Here is a 15,342-nt window from a genome sequence, read left to right as displayed (position 1 = left end):
TGCATCCGGGTCCTGGTGCCTTTGCTCCTGGGGCCTCTGTTTCTCTTCCCTCTGATCTCCTCTGCCTCCTCTGGTCTCCTGTCTCCGGGCTGCTCCGGCCCCGGCCTGCAGCTCTTCCACAGTGCTGCTGCCCTGAGGACTGTGTGGTCAGACTGGCAGGGGGCGGGCTGACAGGGTTATGTGCGTCTGGGTGGGTGGGAGTAGGGGTGGCATGACGGGTGGCTCTCACATGCCCGCTCCACCCGAAGCTCACCTGACGGCTGGAGGAGGGGGGCCCTCCCCGGGCACTGAGCTGGAACCTCCCAGGAGTTTTCCAAGCTGGACAGGCCTAACTCTGCTGCGGGCAGACGCCCAGCCTTGGGGGCCGCAGGTGCCAGAGTAGCGCGGGCCATGGGATTCCAGGGCGCTCCCACCCCTGGTGTCAGCTTAGACGGAGCAAGATCACTCAGATCCCCAGGTCCAAGGCCTGCTTCAGAGGGCCCTGTGCACTCTCCGCAGCACCTGTTCTCCCGGCCCCCTTTGCCTGCAGGCTCGGCCTCCAAGTGGGCTCATGCTATTCTAGGCCCCATAAACCCAGATGTGAATGAAGCTCTGTCCTCCATTCCCACCTAGAACCCCACTCACTGAAAGCTGATGTGAACGGAGTCAGCTTTACTGAGGACGTGGGCCTGTGTGGGTGCAGGGGGGCAGATGGAGGGGGTGTTTATTCCACAGCTGATCAGTGACACCGTGGCAATGGGCACCTCTGCTGCCCGCCAGCCAGCAGTTTCCGCTGGCCCTTCACCCACTTCTGCCTCTTTCTGCCTCCCCTCCCCCAACTCAGCCCTTCCCCTTACTTCTCTGCTCTCCTCCTTCTCAGGGGCCAAAACAATCCCTCTCATGCCACAGCGTAGCTTACCATTTTGGTGGCTATGCTGGCCCTAAGGTTACCCATGCCCTAGGCTCTGCCCTTTAACCCCCAGCAATATACCAAGGTATTTTCTCAAATAAAACTGTTCCTTCCCTAAGAAGAACCCGCCGAGATGTTAAAATAGTACATTCTTGGGCTTCCATGGTGGCGCAGTAGTTGAGAGTCCGCCTGCCGAGGCAGGGGACGCGGGTTCATGCCCTGGTCCGGGAAGATCCCACATGCTGTGGAGCGGCTGGGCCTGTGAGCCATGGCCGCTGAGCCTGCGTGTCTGGAGCCTGTGCTCCGCAATGGGAGAGGCCACAGCAGTGAGAGGCCCGCGTACCGCCAAAAAGAAAAAAATAGTACACTGTTCACCTGTTCACCACATCTGGGTGCTCTGACCTCACCCCCCACCATATCCCCCTGCCCAGTGGTTGTCCCCTGGTGTCCTCAGGCTCCCCAAATGCCACCTCACAACGAGATCCTCATCTCTCCCTGTGACCCCAAAAGCACTCCTCCCGTTGTCCCCAGCTCAGTTGGTGGCACCTGGGAGGCATCCTTGACCTCACCTTCTCGCCCCCATCCAGCAAAGGCAGCAAGTCCTACTGATACTGAATCCTAAATATTTCTTGACTGTGCCCTCTTCTTGCCAGCCCTGCTGCCCTGCAGCCTTTAACCATTCTCTCTGTCTCCTCCCTTGCTCCACTCCAATCAACTACCGACACTGCAGCCTGAGTGATCTCTCGAAAATGCAAATCGGGTCCTGCTGCTCCCTGCTAAAATCACCTTAAAGCCTCCTGTCCCCTCTGTGAGCTCCGTGCCTGGCCTACAAGGTCCTCTGGGATCCTGCGCCTCCCACCTCACCTCTCCCCACTTTTTGCCTTGTCCTTTACCCTCTGGCCTCACCAAATGGCCAATGGTTCTAGAACACTCCATGCTGCTCTCCCCTTGGGGGATGCTCTCTCCTCTCCCTGGAAAGCCCATCCCACGTCCTTTGCTTGGGTGAGTCCTTTTCCTAAGGCTCAGCTTTGATGTCACCTCCCCCTTTCCTGGGTGAGGGGGCAGGAACCAAGTTTTGTTCACTCCTACATGTAAAGTCTTGCACAGGGATTTGCTCACTGCTGCAGTAAGGTCCTCAATAAATATTTGTTGAATGAATGAATGAGTGAATAAAAGCTTCTTGGCCTCCTGGAGGCAGGTGACTTTCATGTCTGCTTCATTTCAGCTGGCTCTCCTTATAGCTTTATACCTGTCCTCACCTGGGACTGGGTCTTCTGAAGTCTTCAAGTGAAACATCCCAACTCTGACCACAGGCTCTGTCCATCCACCCTCCCCCATTTCAGTCCCGGTCACATTCCTCCCCCAATGTCTCCCCCAGCCCCTTTCTGTTCATCCAGCCATCCTGGCTTGACTCTACCTTCTCCAGCCAGATCCCCTGGCATCTCACCTCAGTGCCCTCTGTCCCAGCTCCCTGTTCTCTGCACCCCGCCCCCCCCCCAACCGTGTCCCTCCATCCTCACTCTTCTCCACACCCCTCTGCCCCCATCTGCCCTGCTGAGCGCTGCTGGAGAAACTCGCCCAGCCGTGCAGACCGCCGCCATGACAAGTCCATGGTCTCTGGCCTCAGTAGGGGTCACAGCTCTGCTCAGCAATCCTTACACCACACCGTCGCCAGGCGGCTCTCTCCCCATTCTTCTAAGCCCTACTTCAAACCTTCCATACTCTCTTCAAGTACCCTACCTTGCTCTGGCTTTCCTCCAGCAGATCTACTTGCCTCCTGTCCTACCTAGAAAGTGAAACCAGCTGGCAAGACTTCTTCCCATGCCTCCACCCCACCCTCCCCCCAGCCGCAAACTCACCTGCTGCTGCCCCATGCCCTCATCAGCTTCCCTTTGGCCTTGAAGAAGAGGCAGCCCTCCTCCTGTGTCTGTGTCAGGGGGCCCCTCCTTGTGTTCTTGGCGGCCCTCTCTTGGCCATTCCCATTCATCTACGATTTTCACTTCTCCCTCTCCAGGCTGCTTCTTTATAATGTGCCTGGGTAATCACGGAGTAGTGGAGAGACCATGGGTTTGGAATGCCTTTCCTCTTTGTTTCTCTTTCAAGACTTTGCTCAAGTTCAATTCCTCTATGAAGCCTGCCCTAATTTTCGCCTCCAGGAGAGTCAGGGCAAGCTTTGTTGAGAAGCTGGGCTTGGGTAAAGCCAGTGGCTACTTCTAGCTTTGACTTCCTTGTGCCTCCACTGTTCCAGTGCAGACTCCCAGGCTTGCCTGGCATGAAGGAGTCTTTCAAGAAATGCTCAAGATTGAAGGAATGTAGTGTGAGTGACATTCCTCTCTGGCCCTGGGGTTGGGGGGTGAGGGTGGGGGGAATTCCCTGGTTGTCCCAGGGAATCTCACGGGCATCTATCTCCTTCCCTCTCCTCAGACAGGGTCATACAGGGCCTGGGGACAGACACCTGCCAGTCCCTACATCTTATCTAGCCTCAGTTTCTGCACCTGTACACAGGCACCAAACAGCAGTAATGCCTGTCTGTTGAGAACCTTTGATAAGACAAGAAAGTGAAAGCATTTGAACACTGCCACATATTCTGTACCCCTGACCAGTGCTTAACTCCTGTGACCTCAGCTTTCCCACTTTTAAAGTGGAGATGTTGGGAATTCCATGGTGGTCCAGTGGTTAGGATTCTGAGCTTTCACTGTCAGGAGCCCAGGTTCGATCCCTGGTTGGGGAACCTAAGATCCCACAAGCCACGTGGTATGGCCAAAAAAAAAAAAAGTGGAGATGATAATTCCCACCTCCCTAGGAGAGTGTCCCCCAGTCAGAAAATGTTGGTTATTAGGACTGTCACCTCCCTTCCCACTCTAGCGAGACAGCTGTGAGGGCCGTGCTGGGGTGGGAAGGGTCCAGGACAAGCAGCACCTGAGGCTCCTGCTCTGGGACCTGGAGATTGAGAACCTTAAATGTAGTGGCAGCCCTGGTCTCTAGCTGGCCTAGAGCAGAACCTCCTGGGGCCCTGCCTGGCCTGGAACAAGGTCCTTCACCCCCTGAGGACAGGTGGACATTGGCCAGGACTTGCTCCAGCTCCAGCCAGCATGTCCCTGGACCCAGCCAGTCCTGGACCCTAGTAGCATGCTTTTGAGGTCACTCTTGCTCCAAGAGCTTTTGTCAAGCCCCACACCTGGCTGCCTAGAGCTGCCTGTCAGGTGGCTGTGTGCTCTTAACCTCTCAGAGGCCTGTCTCTGGGCTCCCCAGACTAGCGGGGTGGGCGTCTCTGTGGGGAGATGTGTATGCGGTGTGTGCGTGGGCACGAGGGGCAATGTGAGCTCTGATGGAGGTTCTCTCTCAGGGCTTGGAGAGGATGGGGGAGCAAGAAAGAGGGGAAGGAGGAGGGAACTGGAAGAGATGAGAAGGGACAATAAAAACATGACAGAAAAGGCAAGATTCGAGGTAGTTTCCCTTGTATCCCCTCACCCATCCCCACAAAATGGTGGAAAGAGGAAGCTGAGGCTCAGAGGGGGGCTGACAGAGCCGACCCTCCCGGCAACCCCTCCTCCTGTCCATCCATCTAGACAGCCAACCCTCTGTCTGTTCTCTGCATGACCCCTAGTCCTCCTCCATCTTTCCATCACGTCACCATGTCCACCTTCCTACCTGGTGAAACTGGCAGCCCCTGGGCAGAGGAGGAGGGGAAGGGGAGGAAGCCTCCTACAGGAGAATCAAAGCTCTTTTGGGTTCTGTCTTCAGGTGGAGCAGAGGGTCAGAGGGATGACTGAGCATGTGTGTGCTTGGATATGACACACACGTATACCTCGCTGAGAACACGTGGAGCCAGGCAGCTGGGTCTGGTCCCGAGCGGCCCTGTGACAGGGAATGCGGGACGGGCGATGTGGCTCTGCACACACGCGGAGTGAGCGGTCTATGCCGAAAGACGGAGCCCGCTGGGTACAACCGAAGATCCTTGTGGAGCGGCGCTAGCGTGTGCGGGCTCGTGCGTGCGCAGGTCTTTGTGAGCCCCGGACTCGAGCCGCGCGGGGAGGATCCGACACCAGGGAGCGCAGCGCCCTCTGCTGGCCAAACTGCCCGGCCCGCGGCACCTAGTCAGCCCCATGCCCTAGGTGGACCCTCGCCCTCGGACTGGCCAGTACCTCCCTCGGACTGGGTGCCCCGCCCATCCCTGAGGGCCTGTCCCTCATAGGCCCATCGTTCACCCCGTCATGCTCCCCGTGGGGCCCGTCGGAGAAAGGAACCAAGTTGCTGGGCTGGATGGAGAGGCCTGCCTCCCAGTCACGGCTGTGCCTCACTTGAGTCTTGTATGGAAGTCTTGCGAGGAGGTCTGATATTCTCGTCCACAACCGCCGGAGGAGGAAGCTGAGGCTCAGATTGGGGTTGAGAGCCGACCCTCCCAGCAACCGCTCCTCCTGCCCACCCATCTAGACAGCCAACCCTCTGTCTATCCTTGGCCTTGACCCCTAGTCCTCCTCCATCTCTCCATCCTGTTACCTTGTCCACTCTCCTACCAGGTGAAACTGGCAGCCCCTGCGCGGGCGGAGGAATCCCCTCTCTTCTGTACCCACTCCCAGACAGTGGGGTGGGGGTGGGGGCCGGGGATAGCTGCTTCCTGGTGGCCTAGGGGACCCAGGCCTGAAAGACTCCCCAGGGCCCCCTCTCCTCCACGCCGCATCTGGCCCAGACCCGGGACTTGGGGAAGAGGAAGCGCGGCAGCGGAGGATTCGGTGGACGAGGTCCCCCCCTGCTGGTCGGAGCTGGCACTTGCGCCGGTCTCTTGGGTAGGGGCAGGGGTGGAGGCAGCGGGTGGGGGACTGCTCCTTTACCGGGGCTTCACACACACTGCCATTTGGTGTTAACTGCAAGCCGCCAGGCAGGCAGGGCAGGGTGCCGGCTGCCGCTACCATTTACATATACTAGACTCAAGTTTGGAGGAGGGCTGGGGAGTCTGCCCCTCCTCACCCCCAGCCCCTGGGACTGACCCTGGCCAGCCACTGTCTATAGCTTCTCCCATGGCTTCTCAGTCCATCTCCTGGCCCTGCTGGGCCCTCCTCTTCTGAGGCAAAACTGAAAACCACGGGGGAGAGGTTCCCACACCAGAGAGAAGCGCGAGCTCAGGTTTAAACACTCTCGGGAGAGCAGAGGCCCAGAACTGCGGTGTGGCTGGGGTCCCAGCTGTGGACGTGCTGGTTTTTCTTCACACTAGCAAATCGAGCCCTCGATCTGAGGTGCCTGTCCCTGTTTGCACAAGTGTTTCCCTTTTATCCATTGTTTCATTTTATCCTCATAACAATCCATGAAATGGGTACAAGTATCCCCATTTTACAGATGAGGTAATTAAAACTCAGAGAGCTTGTGTTATCCAAAGTTGCATAACCAGGTTTGAACTCAAAGCCAGAGCAACTCTGATGAGGAGTTGTGTCCTGAGCTGTTGTGTGCCCCTTTCGCTACAGAGAGCAGCCCAGTCCCAGGAATCTCACTCCCTCCCTTCATCTGACCCCACAACGACCCTGTGAGGAAAGCATTTTTTATCCTCACTTTATAGCTTAAGAGATGGGAGGCTTAGTGAGATTAAGGGGGTTTCCTAAGGAGTGTCAGTGGCAAGGGGACAAGAGCAGGTAATGGCAGATCTACAGGCCCAGAGGGGAAGACAGCGGGAACCATGGCTGGTAGAGGCTGGGCTCGGTGAGGACCCCTCCTTCTCTGCTCCCACTGCCCCCTCCTGACCTCTAGCTCTGTTGTTACATTTGGTCTCTTTCTCTCTCTCCTCCCAACCCCATCTCTGACTCTCTAAGCCTCCCCTGGCCTCAGCTTCCCTGTCTTTCCACAGAGGATTGTGGAGACGGTGGAAGAGGGTGTGGGATGATGAGGAGGAGAGGTGATGAGCCAGAGTATCCTGAGGTGAGGCTTCTGGAGAGAGACGAGGCCGAACATGAATGTCAGTGGTTTATTGGGAAGCCTCCGCCCCTAACACCAGCAGCCCTACCCCATGCATCCTTGAGCAGAAATAAATAAGGTGGCATGTAATGAACCAGTTTGCCTCCCTCCTAAAGAGCTCTGGGGAGGGTCAGCCTCTGCTGTCCCGGGGGCTGGGATCCCCCTGGCTCTTGAGGAGGGGCTGGGGCGAGGGAGGGGACACAGACTGCCAGCCACCCTTTCCTGGCGTGGCCTGGGGCAGCCTGCAAGCCTAGCACTGCGTTCACGATCCCTGAGGTCTGACCTCGCTGCAGCAGTCTGCCCTGTGCCAGAGAGACCCCTTCCCCACCAGACCCCAGCCCCTGGCCCCCACCCCAAGAGTCCCACCCTGTGTTCCTGCTCCAACTCTAACTGTTCAGCCTGGGGAGTCAGCACCTCCTCCCCAGCTGCGGGGGAAGGAAGCTTTGCCGTCATGTATTTCTCTTCTTTCCCCCTGCGGTTCAGGGGCTGAGAGGCTGGGCCCTGCGTGATGCTGGTCACTGGGCAGTCAGCTCCATGGTCTTCCTCCGCTCCTCTCGCTGCTCCTCTCCATCCTCCTCGGGCTCAGACGCGCCCTTGATGATGGCCACACGCTCACTCAGGCTCAGGGAGTTGGGGGAGAACAGGTAGAAGTAGAGGATAGCAGCCAAGGCAGCCCCCATGATGGGCCCCACCCAGAACACCTGGTGGAGACAGAGCAGTGTCAGTGGGCTGAGCCCCAGGCCTCAGAGACCAAGACCTCCCCCTCCAGAGGACAGACCCATGGGCCTCTCAGAGGAGACAGACAGAGAGACTTCCAGACCTCCCGAAGGAAAGACTTCTCCCCACTTCAGGGGCAGATATACTGACACCCCACTCCCCAATGACAGTGACATGGACCACAGACACCCAGATCCTCAGAGGAGACAGGCATCTCCAGAGGGGCAGGGCCCCGCCAACCCCACCCTAAAGAGAGACAAATGAACCTTCAGAGGGAACAGACATGGAGATCCTCGGAGAGATGAACAGAACGCCTCTCCCTTCCACACAGGGAGACAGACAGACTCTGGAGAGCTCTCAAAGGAGATGACAGACAGATTGTCCAGAGGGACAGACCCACAGGAAGGAAGGCTCTCCCCATTCCCCCAACAGGGACAGATAAATAAAACATCAAAGAGGACAGACACACGGACCCCCTGCCCCCCACCACTCAGAAAGGTGGAAGCAAAATCCTCAGAGAGCAACACTGGAGTACAGATCCTTTTCCCTTCCCTAGAGGGACAGACACACATAGACAGTCCCTCCCCTCAAACCAGGGCCCCCTGCCTAAAAAATCTACCCCCACCCCTGTCCTCGTTCTGGCTGCATCCCCTTCTCTCTCCAGCCACCCCCAAGCTCTAGGCCCCCATCATCCGGAAAGTCCTGTTAGCCGTCAGCTGCTAAGGCCGGGTTTCTAGGCCCTCATTGCCAGGGAGCCAGGGGAGGCCCAGACTCACCCAGTGCGAGGGGCTGAACTGCTTCATGATCACTGCGGGGCCGAGAGAGCGGGCCGGGTTCATGGAGCAGCCGGTGAAGTAGATCTGGACAGAGGGAGGGAGGTGGTGAGGAGGGCAGCGTGCTTGTCTACTCCCACCCGGCCCGGAGTCTCCCCGGGTCCCCCAGCAGTTCAGGGGCTCAGCCAGGTCTCCAACTGTCTCCCAGCTCCTAGGCTGGTGACCTCTCCCTCCACAGGTTCCTACGGACCCCTCCTCTCCTCTCTGTCCTGCGCTTGGGCTTGGCTTCCTGCCCCCATCCCAGCTCCCACTCACTTCCATCTTTCCTCAGACTAGAGAAGGTTTGAGGGGATCAAGTCTGGGCCCGAGCAGAGCAGCTCCACTCCAGGCCTTAACTGCCAGGCTCATCGGTCCAGAAGGTACTCCCCATTATTTGCCCCAAGGGGCAGCACTGCTCACCCCCACCAGGTGGCCCAGTGTGACGGACAAGCCAATAGACAGGGCTGGGGAGCCCACAGGGCTGGTGCGGCGGGAGTCGGTGGAGGAGAAGATACAGAGCGCCAGCTGGAAGGTCAGAATCATTTCCACCACAACGGCCTGGCCCGGAGTTGTGTTGTTGTTGAGCTGCAAGGGAAGGGTGTGTTAGACCCTGCCTTCTTCTGGCTCTATGGCCAGGGACTTGGGGGGATGGGCTTTTGGTCTCCAGGGACATCTAGAGCCTGAGCACCTGGAAGCCAAGCCCTGTCACATCAGGGAGGTCGTCTGCTGAAGAGACGACATACTTCGCAGTGAGCACAAAGCTTGGAGCGCAAAGCTGTGGCTAAAGGGCAAGTGTGAGGGGAGCTCTTCCTGGATACGGGCCTGTCACTCGTTCTGCCCAGTCCCCAATCCCCACAAGCTGGCATTTACCCTCCCTCCTATGGGCAGCTGCCCAGTTTGCTTACAGCACCCCCCCAAGCCAGCCTCCGGCCTGTGCCTGACCCGCTGCCAGTTCCAACCTCAAACCCGTCTCTCTGGTGGGGCTGACTCACCACTTGACAATGGCCGAGAAAATCCTCCTCTGTGTTTGATTAATGAACCCAGTTTGCATGGGACATGGGGGCTGAATCTGGGGCTGCGTGAGGGGGAGGCAGCCGGGGGCCAGGAGCAGGAACCAATACTCATCAGAGACTGTATGCACTGGCACCGCATCAGGGAGTTCACAAGCACGGTTTCTAAACGTAAGTCCCTGACTCCTGCTGTTATGGAGGAGTCCCACGTAATCGTCCCTGCTGTTGTGGCCATTCCCACGTAGTGTGAGTGAGAAAAACGAGAATGGGAGAGGCCAGGGTCACCGAAGACAGTATCACAACCCACCTCTCTCTGATGGTTCCATGAGACCACTCCGCTGAGGAGCACCCAGGAGCAATGAGGCGCCCAAGAGGACAGAAGAGCTCAGAGGTAAGACAGGAGAAGAGAGCGAAGTTTGGGGTAAGAAAAGAGGGGCAGTAGGCAGGCACCAGGAGAGAGGCCAGGATGGGGCAGCAGGAGGGGGTCGGGCAGAGGAGGCGAATACGAACCACAGCAGTGGGCTGAGGGGCACACACGGAGATTCATCTTCCCGGCCTTAGGAGGCTGTGACCTTCCTGGCAGAGATGTGCACTGGACCACTCTGTGGCACCCATTCTGGAGATGGGGTTTGGGGGCCAGGTCCAGAGCCCACCACAGGGTCCCTGCCCCACAACCAGCCCCGTGGGCACTCACCGCGTTGACGGCCAGATTGCCTCGGGCATCACGCGGTGCCACCCCATAGAGGATGCCAGCCCCGGCAATGGCGCCCACCAGCTGCGCCACCATGTAGAAGGCTGCCCGGAGCAGGGAGATCTGGTTGCCCAGTAGGAGGGCCAGCGTGATGGCGGGGTTCATGTGGCCACCGCTCACGGGCCCCAGGGCCTGGGCCATGGTGCCTATGGCCAGGCCGAAGGCCATCGAGATCTGCAGGATGGTAGGCAGCGCGGACGGCCACTTGAGGGCCGAGCCGAGGCCGAAGAAGACGAGGATGAGGGTGGCCAGGAACTCTGCGAACACTGCCTTGAGGAAGGCCGCGGAGCACACCTCCTTCTTCATGGTCTCCAGGCAGCAGCCCCCGCAGGGGTCGCACGTCGGGGCGGCGGCGCAGCGGGCCGGGGGGACTGGCTCCCGGGCGCCGAGCGCTCTCAGGCGCCCGCGGCGTGGCTCACCTCCTGGCGCGGGCCCTGCGGGTCTCGCTATATACAAGGCCGGCGCCCCGCGGCGGGGCGGGCGGGCGCGCGGGCGCGCGGGCGGGGGCAGTGGGCGGCTCCCGCACCCGGCGGCCAGCACTGCGCGCTGGGAGGGAACTTCAAGGCCGCCGCGGTCTCGCCGCTGACCCCGGCCCCGCGCTCCCCTCCCCCGCGCCCGGGCAGCAGCCCGCCCGCTCGGGCCACGTGACCCGGCTGGCGGTGTAGACCCGTCGGGCTGCCTGGGACCCGCGCATGGTGCGCTTCGGGCGGCTCCCGTGCTCTACTCCGCGCTGCCTGTCCCGGGCCTCCCGGGAGACTTTGTCGGGTCCGGGCTCTCCCGGCCTACCGACCTCCGGCCGTCTGCCTCCGCTGGACCTTTATCTCCGGCCATGGTCTTCCCTTCTTCTTCTCTTCGGGCGCTGGGTCCAGCTCCTCCTTTTCCTCCTGCGACCTGGGCATCCTGACGTGGCTTCGCGCCCGGCAAGGTTGGAAAGATGGGCTTCCTTGAGGACAGCGCCGCCGCCGTCCAGCTCCCTACCGGCCGGTGGCAGGGGCGGGCGGCGGGCAGGGCCGTGCGGGGCGGTCCGGCCATCATGGGCCTCTCCCCCACTCGGCCCGGCAGGCCTCCAGGGTTGGAGAGGCGGCGTTTTGAGATAAGTGGGCACCGTGCCAGCCTGCGCCGGACTCAGCCATCCTATCTACTCTCTCTATTTCACCTTTCCTCATCTCTTTTACTCTCTATGACTTTGTCTCTACATCCTTTTCCATGTCTGTGTCTCTTACATGTGGTCTTTTTTAGTTCCCTCAAAGTCAAGTCCTCCTACCCCTGGGCTCGGTGACACTTCCTTCCAGTCCCGTTCCTCGCCGCTCCCCCCGCTTCTTGCCCCTTCCCTCTGAGCTCCCAGCTGCTTTCCACCCACCCCTCCCACCCTTCCTTCTTCCCACCCACAGGTTAGGCATGTGGGGAATGAGGCTGGAGGGCCCTCGAGGGCTTGGAAGAGGGGCAAGGACGCACGCCGGGATTCCAGGAGTGGAGATGCACTAAAGACCCCACCACCACTACCATGACATGTCGTTGGGAAGCACTCAGCACAGTGCTTGGCACAGAGTAAGGCTCAGTAAAGTTTCCTCAAGTTGTGACTGTGATGTTAAACCCCCCCCCCCGCGAGGGCTCTGTGTGGAGCAAAGTGAGAGAGTGCAGCAGAGGGAGAGGACAGGTGCTCCTCTGTCAGGGGGCTGAAGGGAGGGGCGTGGAGGGAAGCCAAGGACCTGGAGGAGCGGGATGTGGGCTCTGTGGCAGCTAAGATGCCAAAGAAAACAGGGAAGGAAGAAACCTCGCTATTGTTCCTGCTCTGCCCCGGTTTCCTGCTGGAGCAGCTCCTCCCCCAGGTCTCTCCTCTTAAGGCAGGAGGCCCATCTGTCCCTTCTGCCATGGGTCCTGGGGCCCTGCCCCTGGCAGAGCATGGCAGCTGTATTCAGGATCTTCATCTGGGCTTAGGGCTCCGGGCTCTGCAGGCCTGGTTCAGACTGGTACAGACTGGAACAATGACCCTCATGACCCCAGAGGCCTTTGGGGACTAAGCCTTTTCACTGCTGAACTTGCCTCCAGTCTGCCCCCTTCCACCTTCTTTTTCATCCTCTCTCTTCAGGCACTGTTGTGAATCCACACGTGGAGTGGGAAGGACTCGGCAGTGTCACCAGGGGAAGGAAGCTCCTACTTGAGGATGTGAGACCAATCCTTTACAGCTAACAAATGGCTTTGGCCTCCACTGTGTGATTAAATTCCGAGCTACCTGTGAGGAAGATCAGACTGAGAGGTTCTGCCTTGCCCAGGGTCACACATGACCTGAGATGGGACCCACGGCGTCGTCAGAAGTGGCCTGGTGTGGCTGAAGAAGGAGACCCTATCTGTCCAGATTGCTCAAATGGGGGCAGCTGGTTACATCTCCTAGGCCTGTGCTAAAGGCCCTTCCGCCTCTCTCTAACCATCAGGGTCACTCTGTCCCCAGGTTGTCACAAGAGCGCCTATATGCTGCAATTATCTTTGCCCTGAGCACTTGGACCCTTCCCTGCCACAGACCCAGAGTATTGCTTCCCTGGGACCACTCTGGGCTGGGAGATGGATCTTCCCATGTGTGGCACAGAAAGTTAGAATCTCTCGGGGGGAACCCCTTCTTCCTCTCCTGATATTGGGCCCCCTTGGTTCTTTGGGAGCAGTTTCTGGCTGAGGGTAGAAATGGTAGGGTAATTGGCAGCAGGTGATGCTGCCAGGACTCCACATATCCCCAGGTTTGGGGAACGGTCATTCATTCATTCCACAAAGACTTATTGAGCACTTACTATGTACCAGGCACTGTTCTAGGCACTGGGGATATAGCCATGAGCCAGCAGACAGTGTCTAGCCATGAGCCAGCAGACAATGTCTCTGCGTTGTGGAGCTAATATTCTAGTGAAAGGAGACAGACAATAAACAATGGACATATTGAAATTATATAGTACAATAGAGTGTGGTTAAGTGCTACGGAAAAATAGAATATGGGAAACTGGTTCTTTGCATTTTAAATGGTTGTCATGTGGGTCTTATTGAGAAGGTGACATCTGAACAAAGACTTGAAGAGTGAAGCCGAATCTGGCCTCTGTACCCCAACGTCAAATTAAATCTCAGAGACAGAGTTTTGGGTGAAGTAGAAAAGAATAGCTCTATTGTTTTGCCAGGTGAAGGGGGGCACAGTAGGCTAATGCCCTCAAAACTGTATGTTCCACCCTGGGGGGGGCCTGTGAGAAGTCTTACAGTCCAGGGGCAGGGTTGCTGATAAGGATCAGGGTGCATGCAGGGACCGCATTCCTTCAATCCAGAGATCATCTGGTGTCAGGTTATGATGGGCGAACTGTGACCTTCTCTGGAATGAAGAGTGCTTCATCACATCTTCCATTTGGTGAGAGTTTTAGTTCTTCAGAAGAGCTCAAAGATAACATTATGTATATATCCCTTGAGGGGGAACCAGGACCCTGCCCCCAAAGCTGTACTACTGTTTCTTGACTGCTCCTTCCTTGTCTCCATATCCCCTCCCTTCCCTGATTAGCAACTGTTTGAACCTGCCCTTTGGAACTCAGAGACGGGGACACAGAAAGGCTTTTGTGCCCAGGAGCCCCACAGGGTCCTGCTTGGTTTCAAGAGGAGAGGGAAAGAACCGTGCACGTATCTGGGGAAGAACCTTCCAGGCAGAGGGAGCAGCCTGTGTTGCTGAAGCAGGAGAAAGGGAGGGCAGAGAGTGGTAGCAGTGGGCAGACCTTGTGTGTCACCTGGAGGACCGCAGGCTTCACTCAAAAGAGTGAGGGAGTCATTGCGCGGGGACTAGCATGGGCTGACAGTTTTAACACAACGCCTCTGTTGCTGTGTAGAGAAGAGATGGGAGGGGCAGGAATGGAAGCGGGGACGCAGTGGCCTGGCCCTGAGTGTGGGTGCTGAAGGTGAGAGCGATGGGATCTGGATCCCTTGGAGGTAGAACTGACAGGGTTCCCTGGTGGAGTCAGGGACGGGTGTGAGAAGGAGTCAAAGATGACTCAAGCCTTTTGGCCTGAGCAGTTGGAAAGATGGAGTTGCCATCAGTTGGGATGGGGAGGACTGTGGCAGAAGCAGGTTTGGGGAGACGAGCAGAGGCCAGTTTTGGACATGCTGAGTGTTAGGCACTGTCCTAGACCCTAGGGTCCCTGCCCTGACTTCCCAACATGGTGCTACAGCCAGCATGAGGGCACCGAAAGGGGCTGTCCTACACTCTCTCTGGAGGACACACAGCTGGCCCATGTCCTGGTGGCCTCCCTGTGGTGCCACCTGGGTGACAGAGCCCAGCATGCCCATTTTGGCCAGGCTGACAGTGGGAATTGGCCACCAGAGTTCTCCTAGCTGAGCTTATTCAGCACTGAAATCCCCTCTGCACCATCCCTAGCAGCAGCTCTGGGAAGCTCATGACATGCCACAGACCCCAGTCTGTCTTCTGGCACCTTGGACTGCACGGACCGTTTCTAAGTTGTGAAAGAAACAGCATTTATTGACAAATGAGCATTTATTGAGTGCTTACTGTGTGCGGAGGGAAGATAGAGAGGAGGGTGCCATCCAAGAACCGGAAGGAGCCCTGCCCCCAACGGGCTCACAGTCTAGCTGGGAGGCACTGCCTAGATACAGAATCACAGCTTAAAAGATACAAAATAATATGGAAGCAACATGTGCAGGTGCAAAGTCATCTGGCACAAAGTGGGAGCGCGGAGGTGGAGGCAGCTGGGACCCAGTGGTCAGCCACTCCTGCCCCCAGCTCAGAATCTTCTCAGTCTCCAGCTTGGGGACCTGAAGGTCTGTTCATCTGCCTCCATGCTTCCCTGCCTCTGTCTGGTTTGGCGTGTGTTTGACATGCACCCTCCTCCAGACTGGGTGCTCTTCAAGGGCAGAAACCCGCTCGTGTCTTTGTCATTTTCTCCCTCCCTGGCCACGGCCCTCCCCAAGGCCCCATGTCTACCACAAGGCAGCAGGCTGGGCTGGACAGGCTGGGTTGTGTGCGCTGGTTTCTGCCAGGGGCTCCCAGGAGGGGCCTAGGATTGGCCTCAGCACAGGCCTCGTCTCGTCTGACTTCTGAGTGGAAACATCATGAGATTTTGCGTAAGAAGTCCTGAGTTCAAGTCTTAGCTCTATATACAGCTGTGTAACTTTAGACCAGTCTTTTAGCCTCAGCGTAAAATGGGAAGGACAGTATTTGCTTGCCCTATCTCAAGGGGTTGGGAGATAATT

General features: G+C 58.0%; 1 protein-coding gene across 1 annotated transcript; it reads right to left on the bottom strand.

The window, feature by feature from the left end:
• Nucleotides 1-7,347: 7,347 nt before the first annotated feature.
• AQP5 (aquaporin 5) lies at nt 7,348-10,428 on the bottom strand (the record flags this gene model as incomplete). The annotated part of the gene is made up of 4 exons (XM_079716023.1): nt 7,348-7,533; nt 8,326-8,409; nt 8,782-8,946; nt 10,066-10,428. 4 exons carry the CDS (start codon nt 10,426-10,428, stop codon nt 7,348-7,350), a joined length of 798 nt encoding a protein of 265 aa, XP_079572149.1.
• Nucleotides 10,429-15,342: the final 4,914 nt, after the last annotated feature.

The sequence above is a fragment of the Hyperoodon ampullatus genome (genome assembly GCF_949752795.1).
Source record: "Hyperoodon ampullatus genome assembly, chromosome: 11".
NCBI lineage: Eukaryota > Metazoa > Chordata > Mammalia > Artiodactyla > Ziphiidae > Hyperoodon > Hyperoodon ampullatus.
Note: the sequence above shows the minus strand (reverse complement) of the source record. Positions and strands in the feature narration are given on the sequence as shown.